The following is a 15,378-nucleotide window of genomic DNA, read 5'->3' on the forward strand; positions in this document are numbered from 1 at the left end:
TTTTTAAGATAATAACAGTAGTAACAATACTATTTAATTACCGTATTATTATTATTATTATTATTATGAATGTTACCCATAATAGAATATTGTATAATAATTATTATTATTTTCTAATAGTAAATAAATATTCATTATTTTTTAATAATTTATTATCATTTTTTAATAATTTATGATTATTATTTAGAATTTAATAATTATTATTTTATTTATTGCAGGCTATCAGAAATTTGTTGTCCAGAAAATTCGATTCGCCAGATACTTTTAACGAGGTAGCGGTAGAGGCACTAGCATTAACTGGTTTCAACATGTTTCACGAGTAGGCGAAATAAGAGGTCATGCTGCACTACTAAGTGCCTTGGTGGAACGCTGGAGGCTGGAGATTCACACGTTTCATCTTCCGGTCGGTGAAGTGACAGTGACATTGGAAGATGTGAGCTATATTCTTAGTCTCCCGATTAATAGGGAGGCTGTTACCGATAGATCAGATAGCAGTCACCAGTTTTTGGTGGAGAATTACATTGCTTGTTTTGGTCAGGAGCCCGGTCCACAAGATCACGTGTTAGAGAAGATTAATCTCACATAGGTCCAAAGGTGCAGAGACACTGAGCCTTATGACACTAAGTATTGTTGCCATAAGGTTGTCACTTGTCAAAATATATCCATCTATCTATTTTACCATATATTAAATCAGAATTCAAAAGGGTGCCGCAGAATTAATCACGTTGAAAATATTGTATCTCCTCCTTCTTTATTATTATTAGAGTTTACTAGCTAGCTTCTACGTGTTTTGATTATTTGACTCTCAAAAACTGGCCTATAAACTATAGGTAGCTCAAGTTTGCAATGAAAAAATAAATTAAAGAAACACATTATATAATTGATCAAGGTAAATAGATTAATTGATATATAAGTGCATAAAGTATGTTATCTTGATTCAAAGACCTTATGAATGGCATGCATTGATACATTTTCTTTTGATCGAATAATTGAAGCCATAAAGCTCAGAGCTGTTGGGCTAACATAACTTTTGGACACTAGCAGGTTTTGTTGGACTTAGTTGACTGGCAAAATCTTTTTTGAAAGCTCGGGTTTAATTTGACTCCACTTTTTTCTCCTCTATTTTCTTTTGGACACTTTTGGACACTCTTAACAGATTAATTATAATTTAATAAACTAACAATTAAAATCTTTAATTCAACATTTGACTCTACTTTTTTTTTCTCACTATTTCTCTTTTTTTACTTATTCCTTTTCATTCAAACAATACAAATTTAGAAAGTTGTAATGAGTAAGATAGAATAGAATTTGAACTCCATCCTAATTCTATATGCGAGTCGATTTTTTTTATACAAATTTAGTCATATCCTACTTGTGGATTAAAATTCGAAAGTGGTCTCTGAGATTAGGTGAGTTACCCATAATCGTCATTAACTTCAAAAATTCCCAAAAAAACATCCCTCACATTCAGTTTCAGGACCCATAGTTGTCCTACTACCCTTTCCGGCACACAGTCAGCAAATGGAGTAATGATGTGGCACCTCCCATGCCATGCTAGAGCCAGCAACGACCAGTTGACGTGGCAAATCTTTATTTTCTACCTAATGTGGTCCTGGTCTCTTTAAAACCCTAAAAGCTAAGAACCATTACTGTATGCAGTATTTCTTCTTCCATTCTCCTTCGTCCCATAATTGTGATTCCACCGTTGTGATTTAACAGAGATTCTGTTGAAGCTCTGAAGTGATATTTGGAGGTGAAGAGCAAGCTAGTGGGAACTCTGATACGCTCAACAAGCAGTAGATACAGAGTGAAGATCCAAAATCGTAGTAGGACTGCACGTGTACCAGAATGGTGTGGTTGCAGCTGCGAGCTGATCTCCGGTGGTCTGGGACAAGTTCCAACCCAAATAAGTTATTTTTTGGGTGCTTAAATTACAATGTTAGTTGTAATTGTTGATTTTTACTGATTTTTCATTCCTTCCCCAAATTCTAATTTGGTTATTGAATCATTTATTGATTGCAAACAATTAGTAAAAGATGGTGTGATTTATTTGTTTGGACAGATATCGGACAAGAGGCTGTGCCTGCAAAATCAGAAAGTGTTAACTACGCTGATGACTAGAAGATGATAGAAGGTTGAAGGCTGAAAAAATTGGAATCTGATGTTAGGATTTTGCAAACTAGTGCCACATTATTATTCCGTTTGCTGACTGTGTGATGGAAAGGGTAGCAAGACAACTATAGGTCGTGGAGTTGAATGTGAGAGATGCTTTTAAGAAATTTTAGAAGTCAAGGACAATTATGGGTAATTCACCAAATCTCAATCTCAAGAACTACTTTGGGATTTTAGTTCTTACTCGCGGGTTAAAAACATTCCAACCATAACCCTACATGTTCTGAACCTGCAAGTATCCAACTCTATTCGCATATTACAAAAAAAATGTAATATTATTATATAATTTGATGGACATATAAATTAAAAATTTAATACAAACAACACAATCATTCTACAAATAACATAATTATCCCATAAATAATATAAAACATCAAATATTTAATTCTATATAAAAAGCTTTAATAAAATTAATAATACAAACACAAATAAAATTAATATAAATCTATAAATATTTTATTTGATATAATTTTATATTTATTTATTACTAATATAGAATTGACTTTAATAAAAGAAAAATGTGTTAAATCATTAACAGATAATTTTAATTTGATAATACTTGATTTGACATCCGCTTAAAAATATTTTTAAGTAAATATATGATATATACATATATAAAATGTGAATTATTTAGATAAAGTTAAGACTCAACCTGCAGTTTATTTATTACAAATCGAACTGACAATCTTATTTCATCTTAGTAAATACAATACCCTAATCAAGGGGTTAAGCGACAAGAAATGAACAAAGTGAGATCCCTTTTGAGATTTGAATTTGTTTATTTCATTTAAAAAATGAGAAAGAGAGCAATAGGGTTGGTCCTTGATAAATAAGGAAGAGAAGCTCACAACTGTTGAGTTCACTGCTTCACAAAGACGATGGACATTGGCGACGACATTTTCTTCGATGACTGGGAGGACGCCATGCTCAACCAGCTCATCCAAGCCGAAGAGCTCGTCCTCTCTTCCATCGCCAAACCAACCCAACAACAACAACAACAACAACAACAACCCCCGCCACAACTGCCACAACCGCCGCCACCGCATTCCGTTTGTGAACCCTTAGGGTTCTCTCCTCCTCGAGAGCTCTCTCAGAGGGCTCCCGATTTCGATTCTTTTCCTCTTCACCATCGTCATCATCAGCACCACTCTCCCCCTCGCCCCGCAAAACCCTCTTCTCATTATTCTTATACATCTTCTTTTTCTTCTTCCGGTTTTGCCTCTGCTCCTCCTCGACCGCAAGATTCCGATAAGGACATCGAAATCGAACGGCTGAAGGTAATGTCGAAAATGTATATCAAACAATTTGTGGTTTTGGTGTGCAAGCTTGGAATTGAAAGTTGTGTCAGTCTTTTTATTTGCCTTAACCATCAGTAATATGATGCCATATTGTGTTATGATTATTTTGATAGTAGGAGTCTATGACGGAATCGGTCTTTGGTAACAGTGGCAATGCCTTTTAGATATTTCAAAATATAATTACAGTGTTAGGATAAGTTTTGCTAATTGAGGTGTTGAAACTGTAAGGTAATCGGATTTAGAGGACCGTTTAAAATCAATGCTGGTTTATATAGTTAACTGTTGATCAGCCCCTACCTGCATGCACTTTTAAAGTAGATTGATGAACTTGGAGTTCAAATAGCTAAGCTTCAGTTAAGCTTTTTTCTTATACTGAACTTGATGTTAATTTGTTGATGGCAAGATCAGACGGAGCTGGGACGTGCTTCAAATCAACTTGCAAATATGGTATGTTGGTTATAAACTATACTCATTCATTTTGTTGTTGGTTGATGAAAACGTCATCCTTTGTAATTACAAGTTTCAGTAAGTTGGTGGTATGCTGTAACACAGTTGCTTGTTTTCAGGAGAAGGAGTGTCTCATGTTAATAAAGGAAAGAGACAAGAAAGAGGAACAACTCAGATTAATATCTTTGAAGAACGAAGAAGCAATTGCGCGTGCTAACTGTTCCAAGTCTGTAGACAAGTGAGCCAGTTTTTATTTTGTTTTGCACCTTGTATATAGATGTTCCAGTTATTTGGTTCTTCCCCTTTTAATGTTTATCAGGATTACATGTTAGCTATTTAACGTATTGTTGCTTTTATTTCATAATGATTGGACTTTGTGTTAGGAAGCGTATGGTCTGAAGCAGAAAATAACAGTAGAATTCAGTCTTTTTAAGTGAAACTGCTCTAGAATATGTACTTTTTTGCGTGTGTCTAATTTATATCACTTATCGATAGTCTACAGCAAGATTGGCCATAACCTATAGCCTTGCCAATTTGGTATTAATCAACAGTATCAGCTAAACAAATGGTTCACCTGAAGTAGCCCTTATGTTTTCTATCTTCTTTTACATTATTAAACAGTTCTGTTGTACTCAATGAAATCACTGTTCTATTTCTTGGTTCTGAACTATGAATAACTGATTAATGTCTGTTGCCAGGCCTGACAATCATAAATTCTCCTCATTTGAAAATGGAATGTCATCAAAAGATCCAAGTGGTGAGACATGATTTACCGTGCTATCTTGAAAGAATTCTGTTGGCATCTGACATGATTTTTTGTTGTGTGCTAGTTGAGAAAACTTTTAAATCTAAGGGGGTTGAAACTGACAAGGTTAGTCACCAAGAAGCTCAAGCTTCTCTAAGCAATGCTGTCCCTGCTTATCTTGATCTTTCCCAGAAGTTGCTGGCAATACAGGGAACTTCAGTTGGCAAAAGACTGGGAAGTAATGCAATATCGAAGTTGCTTGTGTGTTGCCATAGAGACTTTCATACTCTTTTTGGATTCATGAGCATGAGTCTTCCCTCTGAAATACAAAGAAAATTACTCTCAGATATAAGCTCATCTGGAAGAGCTATACAATATCTCAAGGATTGTTTTCATACTGCAGAAGCAGCCAAGGTGTCACATCTCTATCTTGTGTTGACAAAGGTATTAATTTAACTGGACATTCTTTCTCATTCACTGTTCAAATTGGTTCTCTATAAAACATAAAGCTGACATTTTTAGCAATTAAGTCTGGGCATCTCAGTCTTTATTTGTTTAGTGTGTAAAATAGGTTTGTGATTGGTGATCTATATTTTGTTTAGATTAGCTTCATCATCAGAGATAATTTATTTGTGGTTAATTTATCAACTAGGTTGTTTACACATTTCTTAGTTGTGTATTGGATGCATTGACCTGTTGTTATTTAGTTGGTTATATTTTTCAATAATGGTAGTTGAGGTTGTATTTCATCTATTTGTTTGCTTGTATTGCAGGTAAATGATGGAACATACGTATTGGAAAATATGATTGAACCATTACTTGATCTCTGCAGTATGGAAAATGTAAGGACTCAGAGCTTTTATTATACTGATTTTCCCCCCTCCAATAAATGCCTTATTTGAAGCACTTGTAAGATCATATCGCAATGTTTCAAACACTTGTAGCATGGATGATATCTTAAGAATAGTAGTGGTCTAATTCTTGAAAGATGTCCGATGTTACCCTTTTCTCCTGTTTTCTGTGTTACATCCTTTGCTGACAAAATTCTCTTTTGTTGCTTAGGTTGTTATTGTCCAGAGCTCTCTATTTATACTGCATAATCTTCTGAAGTTCCTACTGGAGGAATCGAAAATTAATTCGGGAAGAAGGTTTGTGTTACTTAAGTTACAATATATCTACCCTTGTTTTTAGCAACTTCATATTGATTGAATGTGTTTATCTTTGGTACACTCGAACTTGCAATTCAAGCTGGTCCCTTTCTCTTTTTGTTCTCTTGGTATTTGTATTACATGACATTTTTTGTTAACCTACAAATGAAACAGTGCTCCAGCGCTTCATGTCTGGACTTGGTTTGTTCACTATGATAATAACACTGGGAAAAAAAATTGAATTGGTGCTCGGTTTGGGAAACTTGCCATATTAACCAAAGAGCTGCAACAAAATATGATAAATGTAGAGAAGGGTTATTTCTTTTTTTCTCTCCCTGCATTATACAGTTTTCATGTTCCTTTGGTGTAATAATATGTTTGGGTGGAAGAATGGGCTCTGGGGTAAAGAATGGTTGGTTGGTTAATCGTCAATTATCATTATTGATTTGATAAAAAAATGTTTAGTTGTAGTAAGAAATTGTTTAATCATGTTGAGCATTTATGTTAAGCCATACAGCCTACTTGTGAACTTATGATTTGATCTTCCCAGTGCACTCTGCTCAGGGACAATGTCTATACTGAACAAATTTGCATTGAGAAGAAAACCGTGGATTCTATTCAATTAGAAAGTGTTAAAGATGGAACGCTCTTCAATGAAGAAGTACTAAGCAGAAAGGAGTGCTGGAACCTTCAAAATGCATCGCCAACTCATGTAAATTGGCTTAACCTTTTTGAGACAATGCACCAAATTGTCATGAGGATCAAAGAAGAAAGCGTCAGGGTGGAGGCAGTGTCCATCATAAATATGGTTCTTCTCAAGAGTAATGCTTACTTTGAGAGGGCCCAGTAAGTTTTCCAAAATAATGTTTTATGTTCAAAATTTGATTTTCAGAGACATTATGTTTAACCCAAGTGTAATTTGTATAAATGCAGGTTTAACCAGAATATACTCTTTAAAACTATATCAGGATTGCTTAAGAAGGATGCTGGACTTATTGTCAGAAGACATGCTCTAAGACTTCTTTATTTAGCGCTAAATTGTAAGTTTGCACCAATGATATTTGCCAATATTTTTGCATTGAGTGCTACATAGTTTGGGCCCTATCTCCTTCAGTTTAGTTGTTTTTTTCTTCAGTTACAATATATAGACTTTATGCCTCATTCATGTCTTTTCTTATTTCTTTGTAGAAAAGCATCTTTTAATAGAAATGATCTATTGAAAGCTTATAATTTACTTGTTTTGATCTTGGTGGGATTTTCTTTTTGTTGGTGGGATTTTCTTTTATTTTTTAATTTGTTAAATCAAGACTTGATCATATGGGGAGTAAGCCTCAGCGAAATGCCAAGGTTGTTGCCTTGTTAGTTGTTACATTGAGCTACACAGGAAGTGAAAACAGTTGCTGTTTTCTCTTTTTTTTCTACACAAAATGCTGAAAATAGAAAATACTAAAAATCAAAATGCAGAAGAGCAAACAAGCCCTTATATTTTTCAAGCATTCCATTAATTTTATCCCAAGGCTTTTATATACCATTATAATATTTCACTTTCATGTGTTTAAGGTCCAAACCTGTTGGCCACTTTTTGCTGTGGTTGCCGAGAAGGGGAAAGTACTAGTGCTATGGATGGTCATGCATCTGTTTCTGATTTCAAAGATTTTGGAACCATCCTTCAGGGATTGGGTGACTGTGTAGCATCTTGTGGAGGTGGCTTACTGGTAAAATAAGTACTCTTTTTGAACTTTGGAATATTTTTGTGTGGCTTACTGATTCCAATGTCTTTTCGTTTAACATATGCGTATAAAATAAGCACGCTTTTTGAACTTTGGAATAAACAGTGAAGATTAAAAGTTCTTGTTCATTAATATTGGATAGAAACAGATTAAATGGATGTCTATTATTTCAAAATAGTTTCCACTTAACATTTTAGTTATTGGAATTTCAGGAGTTGAAATTAAGCAGAAATGCCATTCTTGTGTTGGCATTCCTTGCATCGTCCGGGAAACCTGGTTTTGAAATTTTCATTGGACACAGGCTTTCTAGGGGTGTAACCTATCTTATGCTGATTTTGCAATTGTTGGTATCAGAGGTGGACCATGAAGCTAGAGTAGGTAAAGAACTGTCAGAGATTTCTAGGGAGAGGTAAAAAAAGAACTGGACTGTCTGAATACAGTAACCAAAAATTTATTTATTCTCCTCTTCAATTCTCGTCTTCTTTACTTTTCTTAAGATATCTCTAAATTTATACTCAATTATTTTCGTGATTATTTTCTCATTTATTTTGTAGTATCATTTTTTTTACCAAGTAAATCACGGTAAGAATAGGTCCTCTTGCTTTAGGTCATCTGTGATTTCTTACCATTCATTATTTGATATCTTGTCTTGTCCGGGTCTCACATTTTAAATGAATGGTAAAAGATCGCATATAGATTTGTTCTTCTTTGAGAATACTTAATCAAAAATAGTTCGTTCCACATGTATGCTATGTGATTCTAAGTCTGATTTCCTTTGACTCATTCTGAGAAACTGTTTATCAGGACCATTTCGATGCGGGAGATACTTATACTACTGAACAGACTTGTGTCGAATCCTTCGTATTCTGCCACTGTGTTGCGCAGCTTATCGAACACAAGGGATATGGCTGGTTTGACAGTAGATGTTGCGATCAGATTATCTCGGAAGATAAATGAGTGCGTTCTACAGGACAGCATGGTGAAGCATATAAGAGAAACTGAAATCGTTGACCTTGCTCGTGTGTTCAAGAAAAGGGTATTCACATATTTAGGAGATGACTTATTATGAAGCCCCATCTTTCCGTTAGATTTTGTATATATAATATATGCATGTTTGTACACGTACCATTCTACTACGGTAGGAATTGAGTCTTGTAAATTTTGCTTTGGGGAGAAAATTTGTATTGGCTTCACACTGAAATCTGTCTCCTAAAATTTTGTAGCAGTGGAAGGCTTACTACCGAGGCTGTATAATTTTGAATGTGGCCATCAATCATTCATAAAGAAAATTTTACTGGATAAAATGTTTATTATTATTGTTATTAAGAAAATCTCTTGGATATGGTTCTTGTGTCCATACACCATACGGCATACCTACGAAACATTTTTCTTTATATTTTAATGTATAATTGTGCACTGTATAATTTTTTTCAATTTTTTAAAAAATTCTATGTGTGTACTAAAAATAAATTACTAAATCAGTTATTATATATTTGTAATTCATATTTTGTATTTTAATATGTAATGTGTGACTGATTTTGTGACTAATATTTGGAGTACATATAGTATGATTGAAAATTTTTTATATAATTTTTTTAATCTTTTGAAAATATGAGACAAATAGCCGTTGCCAGCAGAACTCATCAGCTTCATATAAAACTAAGAAGTTTTCAAATAACGGTGATCGCGCTTCAGAGATTTATTGAAGCATAAAGCATTTGAGTAATATCTCTATTCCGTTCTCTTCTTCCATCGCTAATAACAATGTGCTCCAGGTTCGGAAGCTGCTTCTCTCAACGTTGTAACTGTTTCTCTCTTAAATACATTTCGATCTCAATCATTCATGAAAGAAAGAGTTGCTTTACGAATTGAATTCCTTTGTTGTTGAATTGTCTGCAGAATCGAGGTCATGGAAGCAATTCACGCAAAACCTTTTGGAGCTCAAACAATTTGATGCGTTCAGTATCAATATCAGGATTTAGGAGTTCATGAAGGTAATGCACTGATAATGCATTGATTATACCACCAATCTTGCAATAGGAAGCTCTGATAATGCACTATTTTAAGTAGTAATCGTAAAATGATTGGGAGAGAAATAGGATTAGGATATGTAACGTAAGTCGAATTATATACAGTGTGTTTATTGAGCAATATTTACACTATTTACATTAATCATAGATTATACAAAGGTGAATTAAAACCTACACCTTTATTCAGAGTGCTGACATCTGTACAGGAAGTGAGGTTTACTTTGTACAATTATTTCTATGTACAAAGTTTAGGTTATTTACATGAATTTACATGCTGCTGGTGTTTAATATAAAGCTACACCTTTGAGAGAGTGCTGCGTTCATCACTGCGCATGACAGTGCCAGACCGTGGAGAACAGTCTTTGAAACTTTCCAGTGGGTAGACATCCCAAGCCCCGTCTCTCCAGTAGGTAGAAAAGACTTCTGGTATATGTGCAACTTTCCAGTAATCTTTCCCCGGACCCTGTGGACATATTGTCTTCATTAGTTCATCAGGCATGTCAAAAAGCTCCAGGACTTTCAGCTTAGTCAAGAGTTCAACGCCTGATGGCACATTTTTCAACAGTTGGCAACGCTGGATGATAAGCTTTTCTAGGCATGGCATTGCATCCTTCCCCAGAATCACCTGTTTTAGCTCAACAAATCTGTCAAGGCCTAGAATCTTGAGCTTCTTGAACTTTCCACATTGAAAATGCAATGTGTCGCCGGTGTATGCTTGAAGTAATTCGAGATGTGAAAGGTTTGGCAAATCCTGCAGATATTCTAGTGGATCTTGTTCTAAACAGCTCCATTTCAGAAACAACTTGGCCAGGTTATGAAGAGAAGGCATCCAATCAGGTAAGTCTAGAAGGCGTCCTGACAAATACAAGCGCTGCAGATATGGAGGGGGTGAAGAAAGAAATTCTAGAGCAATGACTTTATTCTCACCCTCAGAGGTAACAGAGAGGGCACAGAGATTGACCAACCTCTCAATGGACAAACAGAAAGCCTTGCCATCTTCCTCTCTCAGATTCCTGATGCCTAACCTTCTTAACTGACATAGCTCCGCTAACTGCCTAATGATCTTACCACAGCCTTGATTTGCCTCTACAAAGCAAAGCTTTTGTAATGACTGTAGGTATCCTATTTCAGAGGGGGCTTTAAAACCCAGTTTAGAATGGAACTCTCCATAACCTTTGACCTTAACCTGATACACAAGGAGATGGCGAAGTTTCTTAAGATTTAGTATGTCTGCAGGCAATTCTGTGATGGAAGTCTTCTTAAGATCCAGTGTTTCTAGGTTCTTCAGCTTCCCTAATATTTTTCCAGGAACCATATTCACCTTTGTATTCCTTAAGCTTAGATACCTTAAACAATATAGGCCACCGATAGCTACTGGAAACTTCTGCAAAGGTGCATCTTGAAAATCCAAAACAGCAAGCAGTCTAAAACCTCCCGGAAACAGTTTGCATAAGGATAACTGTTCAGCAACCCCAAACATTAGAAGAGAACGGAGTTGAGAAACAGACCTCTGTTGCTGTCCATTTGGCATGGTGTTATGCACTGAAAGGCGTCGAAGCCTTTCGGGCCATGGCACACTTTGTTCTTTGACAATGGTTGCAAAGTTTTCATCCTTAGATTTCAAAATGATGATTTCCCGTATGAGATCATGGATGCGCAAAGTTTTGACCCTTCCATCTGTCGTTGTCCCTGCTACTTGTATTAAGTTTCTGTTCAGGAGCTCCTTGAGGTAATCTTCTGCAACATCTTCCAGTGTTTTGCCTTCTTTGGCTTCAATAAATCCTTCTGCTATCCATAAGCGAATCAATCTCATGCGCTCTATCAGATGGTCCTCAGGAAAGATGCTCAAGTACAAGAAGCAGTATTTTAAGTAGTAAGGCAAATCATTAATACTGAGGCCAAGTACTGTTTTCAAATTACCAAGTTTGTCATTGTCTTGAATTTCAGCACCAAGACTATGACAAATCATATCCCACTCTTCTATCCTGCACTTGTCCTTCATTGCCAGGACACCACTGATTGCTACAATTGCCAGGGGTAAGCCTTCACACTTTCTTAAGATACATTTACAAATGCTGGTCAAGTAGGAGGGGCATGATTTTCCCTGAAAGGTCTTTCTAGTAAATAGATCCCAGACTTCATCTTCTTTCAAGGGTTGCAAGTTATACACCTTACCCTTGGATTGTATGCTGCAGGCAGAGGCTAAATCAGATTTCCGTGTGGTGATCATGACCCTGCTGCCACAGTTATTGTCAGGCAATGCATATTTGACAGCTTCCCATTCATGCATATGCCAGACATCATCAAATACCACCAGGTACCTCCTCCTTTGCAACATGTCCTTGATAATCAACTTCAGCTTATCGCTCCTCATGCTTTCCAGGCCATCTGGAACCGGTCTTCTTATTTCAGAAAAGATTTTCTGGACCAAGTCTCTGAGAAGCTCCTCAGTTTTAAAAGACTGGGAAACAGTAACCCAAACACAGGCTTTGAAGTGTTTTATTACTTCTGGATCATCATACACTTTCTTCACCACAGTGGTTTTTCCCATCCCTCCCATACCAGTAACAGAAATTACTTTACGCCCTGGGCATCCTTTGATCAACCAACTGATCAACTGCTTTTTTGGCTCCTCTATACCCACTAGGTCAGTGTTCTCCAGGAGAAGGGCATCCCCTCGTTGATCATGCCATGCCTTACCTGTTTAAGAATATATTTATTATACCATTCTCACAAAGGAAAAGTATATCATGGCCAATTGATGGTATCTATAATATATCAGATGAAGCTTTTGGTCTAGGGGAAGCATTTATAGATCGATCTATTCTGTAGTAGCAGTAGTAATATAAGGCATGTTTATGACACGAGGTTTTAAAATGAAAAGGGAAGGTCTGCAGAGTAATTATTAGTCAATTTCTCTGCAAATCTTTCCCTTCCCTCCCACTCTGAATCCTCAACACACAAACAACCCCTGAAAGACTAAAGAAAACAGTTTAGCATGTGTTACAAATAAGTATAGTGAAAAGCTTCAACTAGACTTAAAGTAGCAGAAGCTCACTGACTATAAATCTAGCTAATAGTCAGCTAGAACCCAAGGAAAATAGATATGTAGAATTAAAAATAGCATAACTGATTTTATCAAAAAAAGGGAAAAAGCATATTTGGAAGTCCTGAGCCTTAGCTTTAGGACACTCAACAGTCAATACTTTAGCTTGAAAGAGTGGCAGAATTAGTTCTACCTGTATAATTTGAAGCCTGTGAAGCAGTGTCAAATTTAGCTAGGACTCCCAAAATAGTTCTCATGCGGGAGTTGATGCCTTTTAAATCAGAAGCAATCCGATAGCGAGCTTTCATATGCCTGATTTGGCCAGAAAATCGACTGAGAATAACAGAGAATCCATTTGTGTGATCATATGCCTGGACAAGTTCTAGTTCATCGAGAAGATCTTCAGCATCATGAGCAATGTCTCTGAGTTGCTTAATGCAAACTTTGAGTTCCTCGTCACTCTCTTGTTTTGCATCTGCAACTCTTAAGAAGGCTCTTATGACCTCCAAATGTCCTTTAAGGTGAACCACTTCTTCTTGGATGCCTGGGAACCATGTCACCTCATTCTCAAACACAGATACTAATCTTTGGAGAAGAAAGGCTATGGCACTCTCAGCCATGATTGTTTCCTTTTCCAGGTTAGTCACATATTCTCTGTTAGTCCTGATTTTCCTCTCGAAATGGCACACACTTAGTTATATGAATTTCATTTCTTTATAGTTTCTCAGCCGTAAAGGCACCTTTTTTTATTGGTTAATCTAAAAGTTACGCTTTTGGCTGACTGGTAACTGAGTAATTTCGATTGATTTTTCCTGTTCTTATTCACTAATGCAATTACTGGTGCCCTGTGATAGGCCACCCGAGGAAATGGGGTTTTAGTTTCCCCGTTAAGAAGTAAGAGTCATGAAAAGAGATAAAGATTCATGACATTTTCCTTCACTTATAAAATGTTAGATATGACAGCATCACAAGTAGTAAAGTACTTGTTGACATGTAAAAGAAACTTATAATATGCTGCAAAAGCATGCCATTTTTTTTTGAATATTTCGAGTATTATGAATCGCAGCTATCCAAGTTTTTTTTTGGAGTCAACATCCAAGGTTGAGGAAGAAACGCGTGAAGCTGTAAGAACGTAGCATTTGCTGTTTAGAATTCAGTTAACTTTCCCAAATTTATCCTTAGAAAAAAGTAACTTTTTATATTTCTAATACATTAAAAAATTTACTAGATGAAGATAAGTTTTGAGTCTTAAAGTATTTTGGACGGATAAAACTTTTTGTGAGTGGGAATGGAAGTATGGGAACCACTTGTAGCATATGCTATAAAGCATGAGTAAGTAGTCTAGTAAATGTTTAAAATATACACGGTCATTCATTGAAATGTATCAAAATATAGTGAGAGTCAAATTGATCTTTCTGACAATTAGGTAATAACATGTGATATAAATTATTATGTTACATATCATCATTTAATTGATAAAAGGATTAATTTGGTTCGTTATTATATGTTTCTGTTTTCCATAAATCAATTTGAGACATCTAATCTTTCGAGAATCAAATTGACACACAAATGATATGATACTATTCTGAACATTAACTCAATACACAACTGCCAGAGGAAAAAAAAAAGAAAAAGATCGACCCAAAAAGAACGTCATTTAGGAGCTGAAAAGGGTAATCTTCTTTAGCATGAATACAACCTTGCTATTTCTTTAGCATTTCCCTTCATTTGGGATAAGATCAATTTTCTTTGCCTTATTCAATGCTTTGTGGAATGGTGTCATTGTCTGGACTCTGGAAGCGTTTATGCTGGACCAATCATGATTTTCTGTTATACAAATATATAATATAAAAAAAAACTATAAATCTAATATTTCGTGTATTTATAACCTACGGGTGACATCACAAAAAGGATATTACTGGTCTTTCAATGCAAACCATGAGCATAACTTGTTCAATGAATCTAGCTGACATGTATATTTCAATTTTGTCTCATCGACCTAAACAAAGCACCGTCATCCGATAGCTACTGTATCCATAATGGAAGAATGATGAACTTAGAAGGAACCAAATCATAGGTAAAGACGAAATGGATTGATGTTAGAAGCAAAGTCATAGGTACTGAGGTACAGTTAGTCTCTTAGTACAAAGAAGTCTATTACAACTTGAGCAGCAAGATTTCTAGAATGCAATATTCAAAATTTCGAACACATACACACGTATTCCAAAAAAGAATAATTATACTTCATAGCTACGCTTAGGAGTGAAATCACGTAAACTGCAATCTCTTTTTCCCTTGTTTCAGTTGTTTGTTTGTTTTTGTTGTTGTTGTTGTTGTTGTTTTCACCTTTTTTTTTCAGGAGCTAGATGTTTTAAATAAGAAGGAACGGATTTTAAGTGGTTAGTAAACAATGGATAATTATGTGAATAACAGGTTAAATATTAACTAAAAAGTCGTAGATTGAAATTTAAGTTATTGGATCATGTCAATAGGACACATATTTTGTAGAAAGTTAGACATGAGTTCTATAATGCATTCACTTATTAATTATTATGATGGCTTTGATTTGTTGACTCTAACCCATTAACTGTTTGATGATGTACTCATTATACTCATACCCAATCAAATAGTTTTCAGCGTAAAGAGTTAAGTTTATCTTCGAATCTTTCTAGTGTTAAAGTTCACATGAGGGAATATAAATTTAGAAGGCATATAACCATTTCGTAAGTACTTAAAGAGGTGAGAATTTTTAACATGATTTG

General features: G+C 35.4%; 2 protein-coding genes across 4 annotated transcripts; one reads left to right on the top strand and one right to left on the bottom strand.

Moving 5' to 3' along the window:
- The first annotated feature begins 2,958 nt into the window (after positions 1-2,958).
- LOC107487146 (protein SENSITIVE TO UV 2) lies at positions 2,959-8,880 on the top strand. 3 transcript variants are annotated; one of them, XM_016107745.3, is made up of 12 exons: positions 2,959-3,449; positions 3,879-3,917; positions 4,037-4,155; positions 4,616-4,674; positions 4,748-5,106; positions 5,436-5,504; positions 5,725-5,810; positions 6,375-6,656; positions 6,744-6,850; positions 7,371-7,525; positions 7,753-7,918; positions 8,345-8,529. In XM_016107745.3, exons 1-12 carry the CDS (start codon positions 3,051-3,053, stop codon positions 8,377-8,379), a joined length of 1,875 nt encoding a protein of 624 aa, XP_015963231.1. In that variant the 5' UTR covers positions 2,959-3,050; the 3' UTR covers positions 8,380-8,529. The 3 variants fall into 3 exon arrangements, with proteins under 3 accessions (XP_015963231.1, XP_015963230.1, XP_020997578.1); XM_016107744.3 differs by having other exon boundaries at positions 2,961-3,449; positions 7,753-7,949; positions 8,345-8,880; XM_021141919.2 differs by having other exon boundaries at positions 2,961-3,449; positions 4,037-4,143; positions 7,753-7,949; positions 8,345-8,880.
- A 789-nt stretch (positions 8,881-9,669) lies between these two features.
- Positions 9,670-13,490, bottom strand: LOC107487145 (disease resistance protein RPM1-like). The gene is made up of 2 exons (XM_016107743.3): positions 12,810-13,490; positions 9,670-12,270 (listed from the first exon to the last, which is right to left on the bottom strand). Exons 1-2 carry the CDS (start codon positions 13,234-13,236, stop codon positions 9,866-9,868), a joined length of 2,832 nt encoding a protein of 943 aa, XP_015963229.1. The 5' UTR covers positions 13,237-13,490; the 3' UTR covers positions 9,670-9,865.
- Positions 13,491-15,378: the final 1,888 nt, after the last annotated feature.

This window comes from Arachis duranensis, chromosome 5, assembly GCF_000817695.3.
Source record: "Arachis duranensis cultivar V14167 chromosome 5, aradu.V14167.gnm2.J7QH, whole genome shotgun sequence".
Lineage (NCBI taxonomy): Eukaryota > Viridiplantae > Streptophyta > Magnoliopsida > Fabales > Fabaceae > Arachis > Arachis duranensis.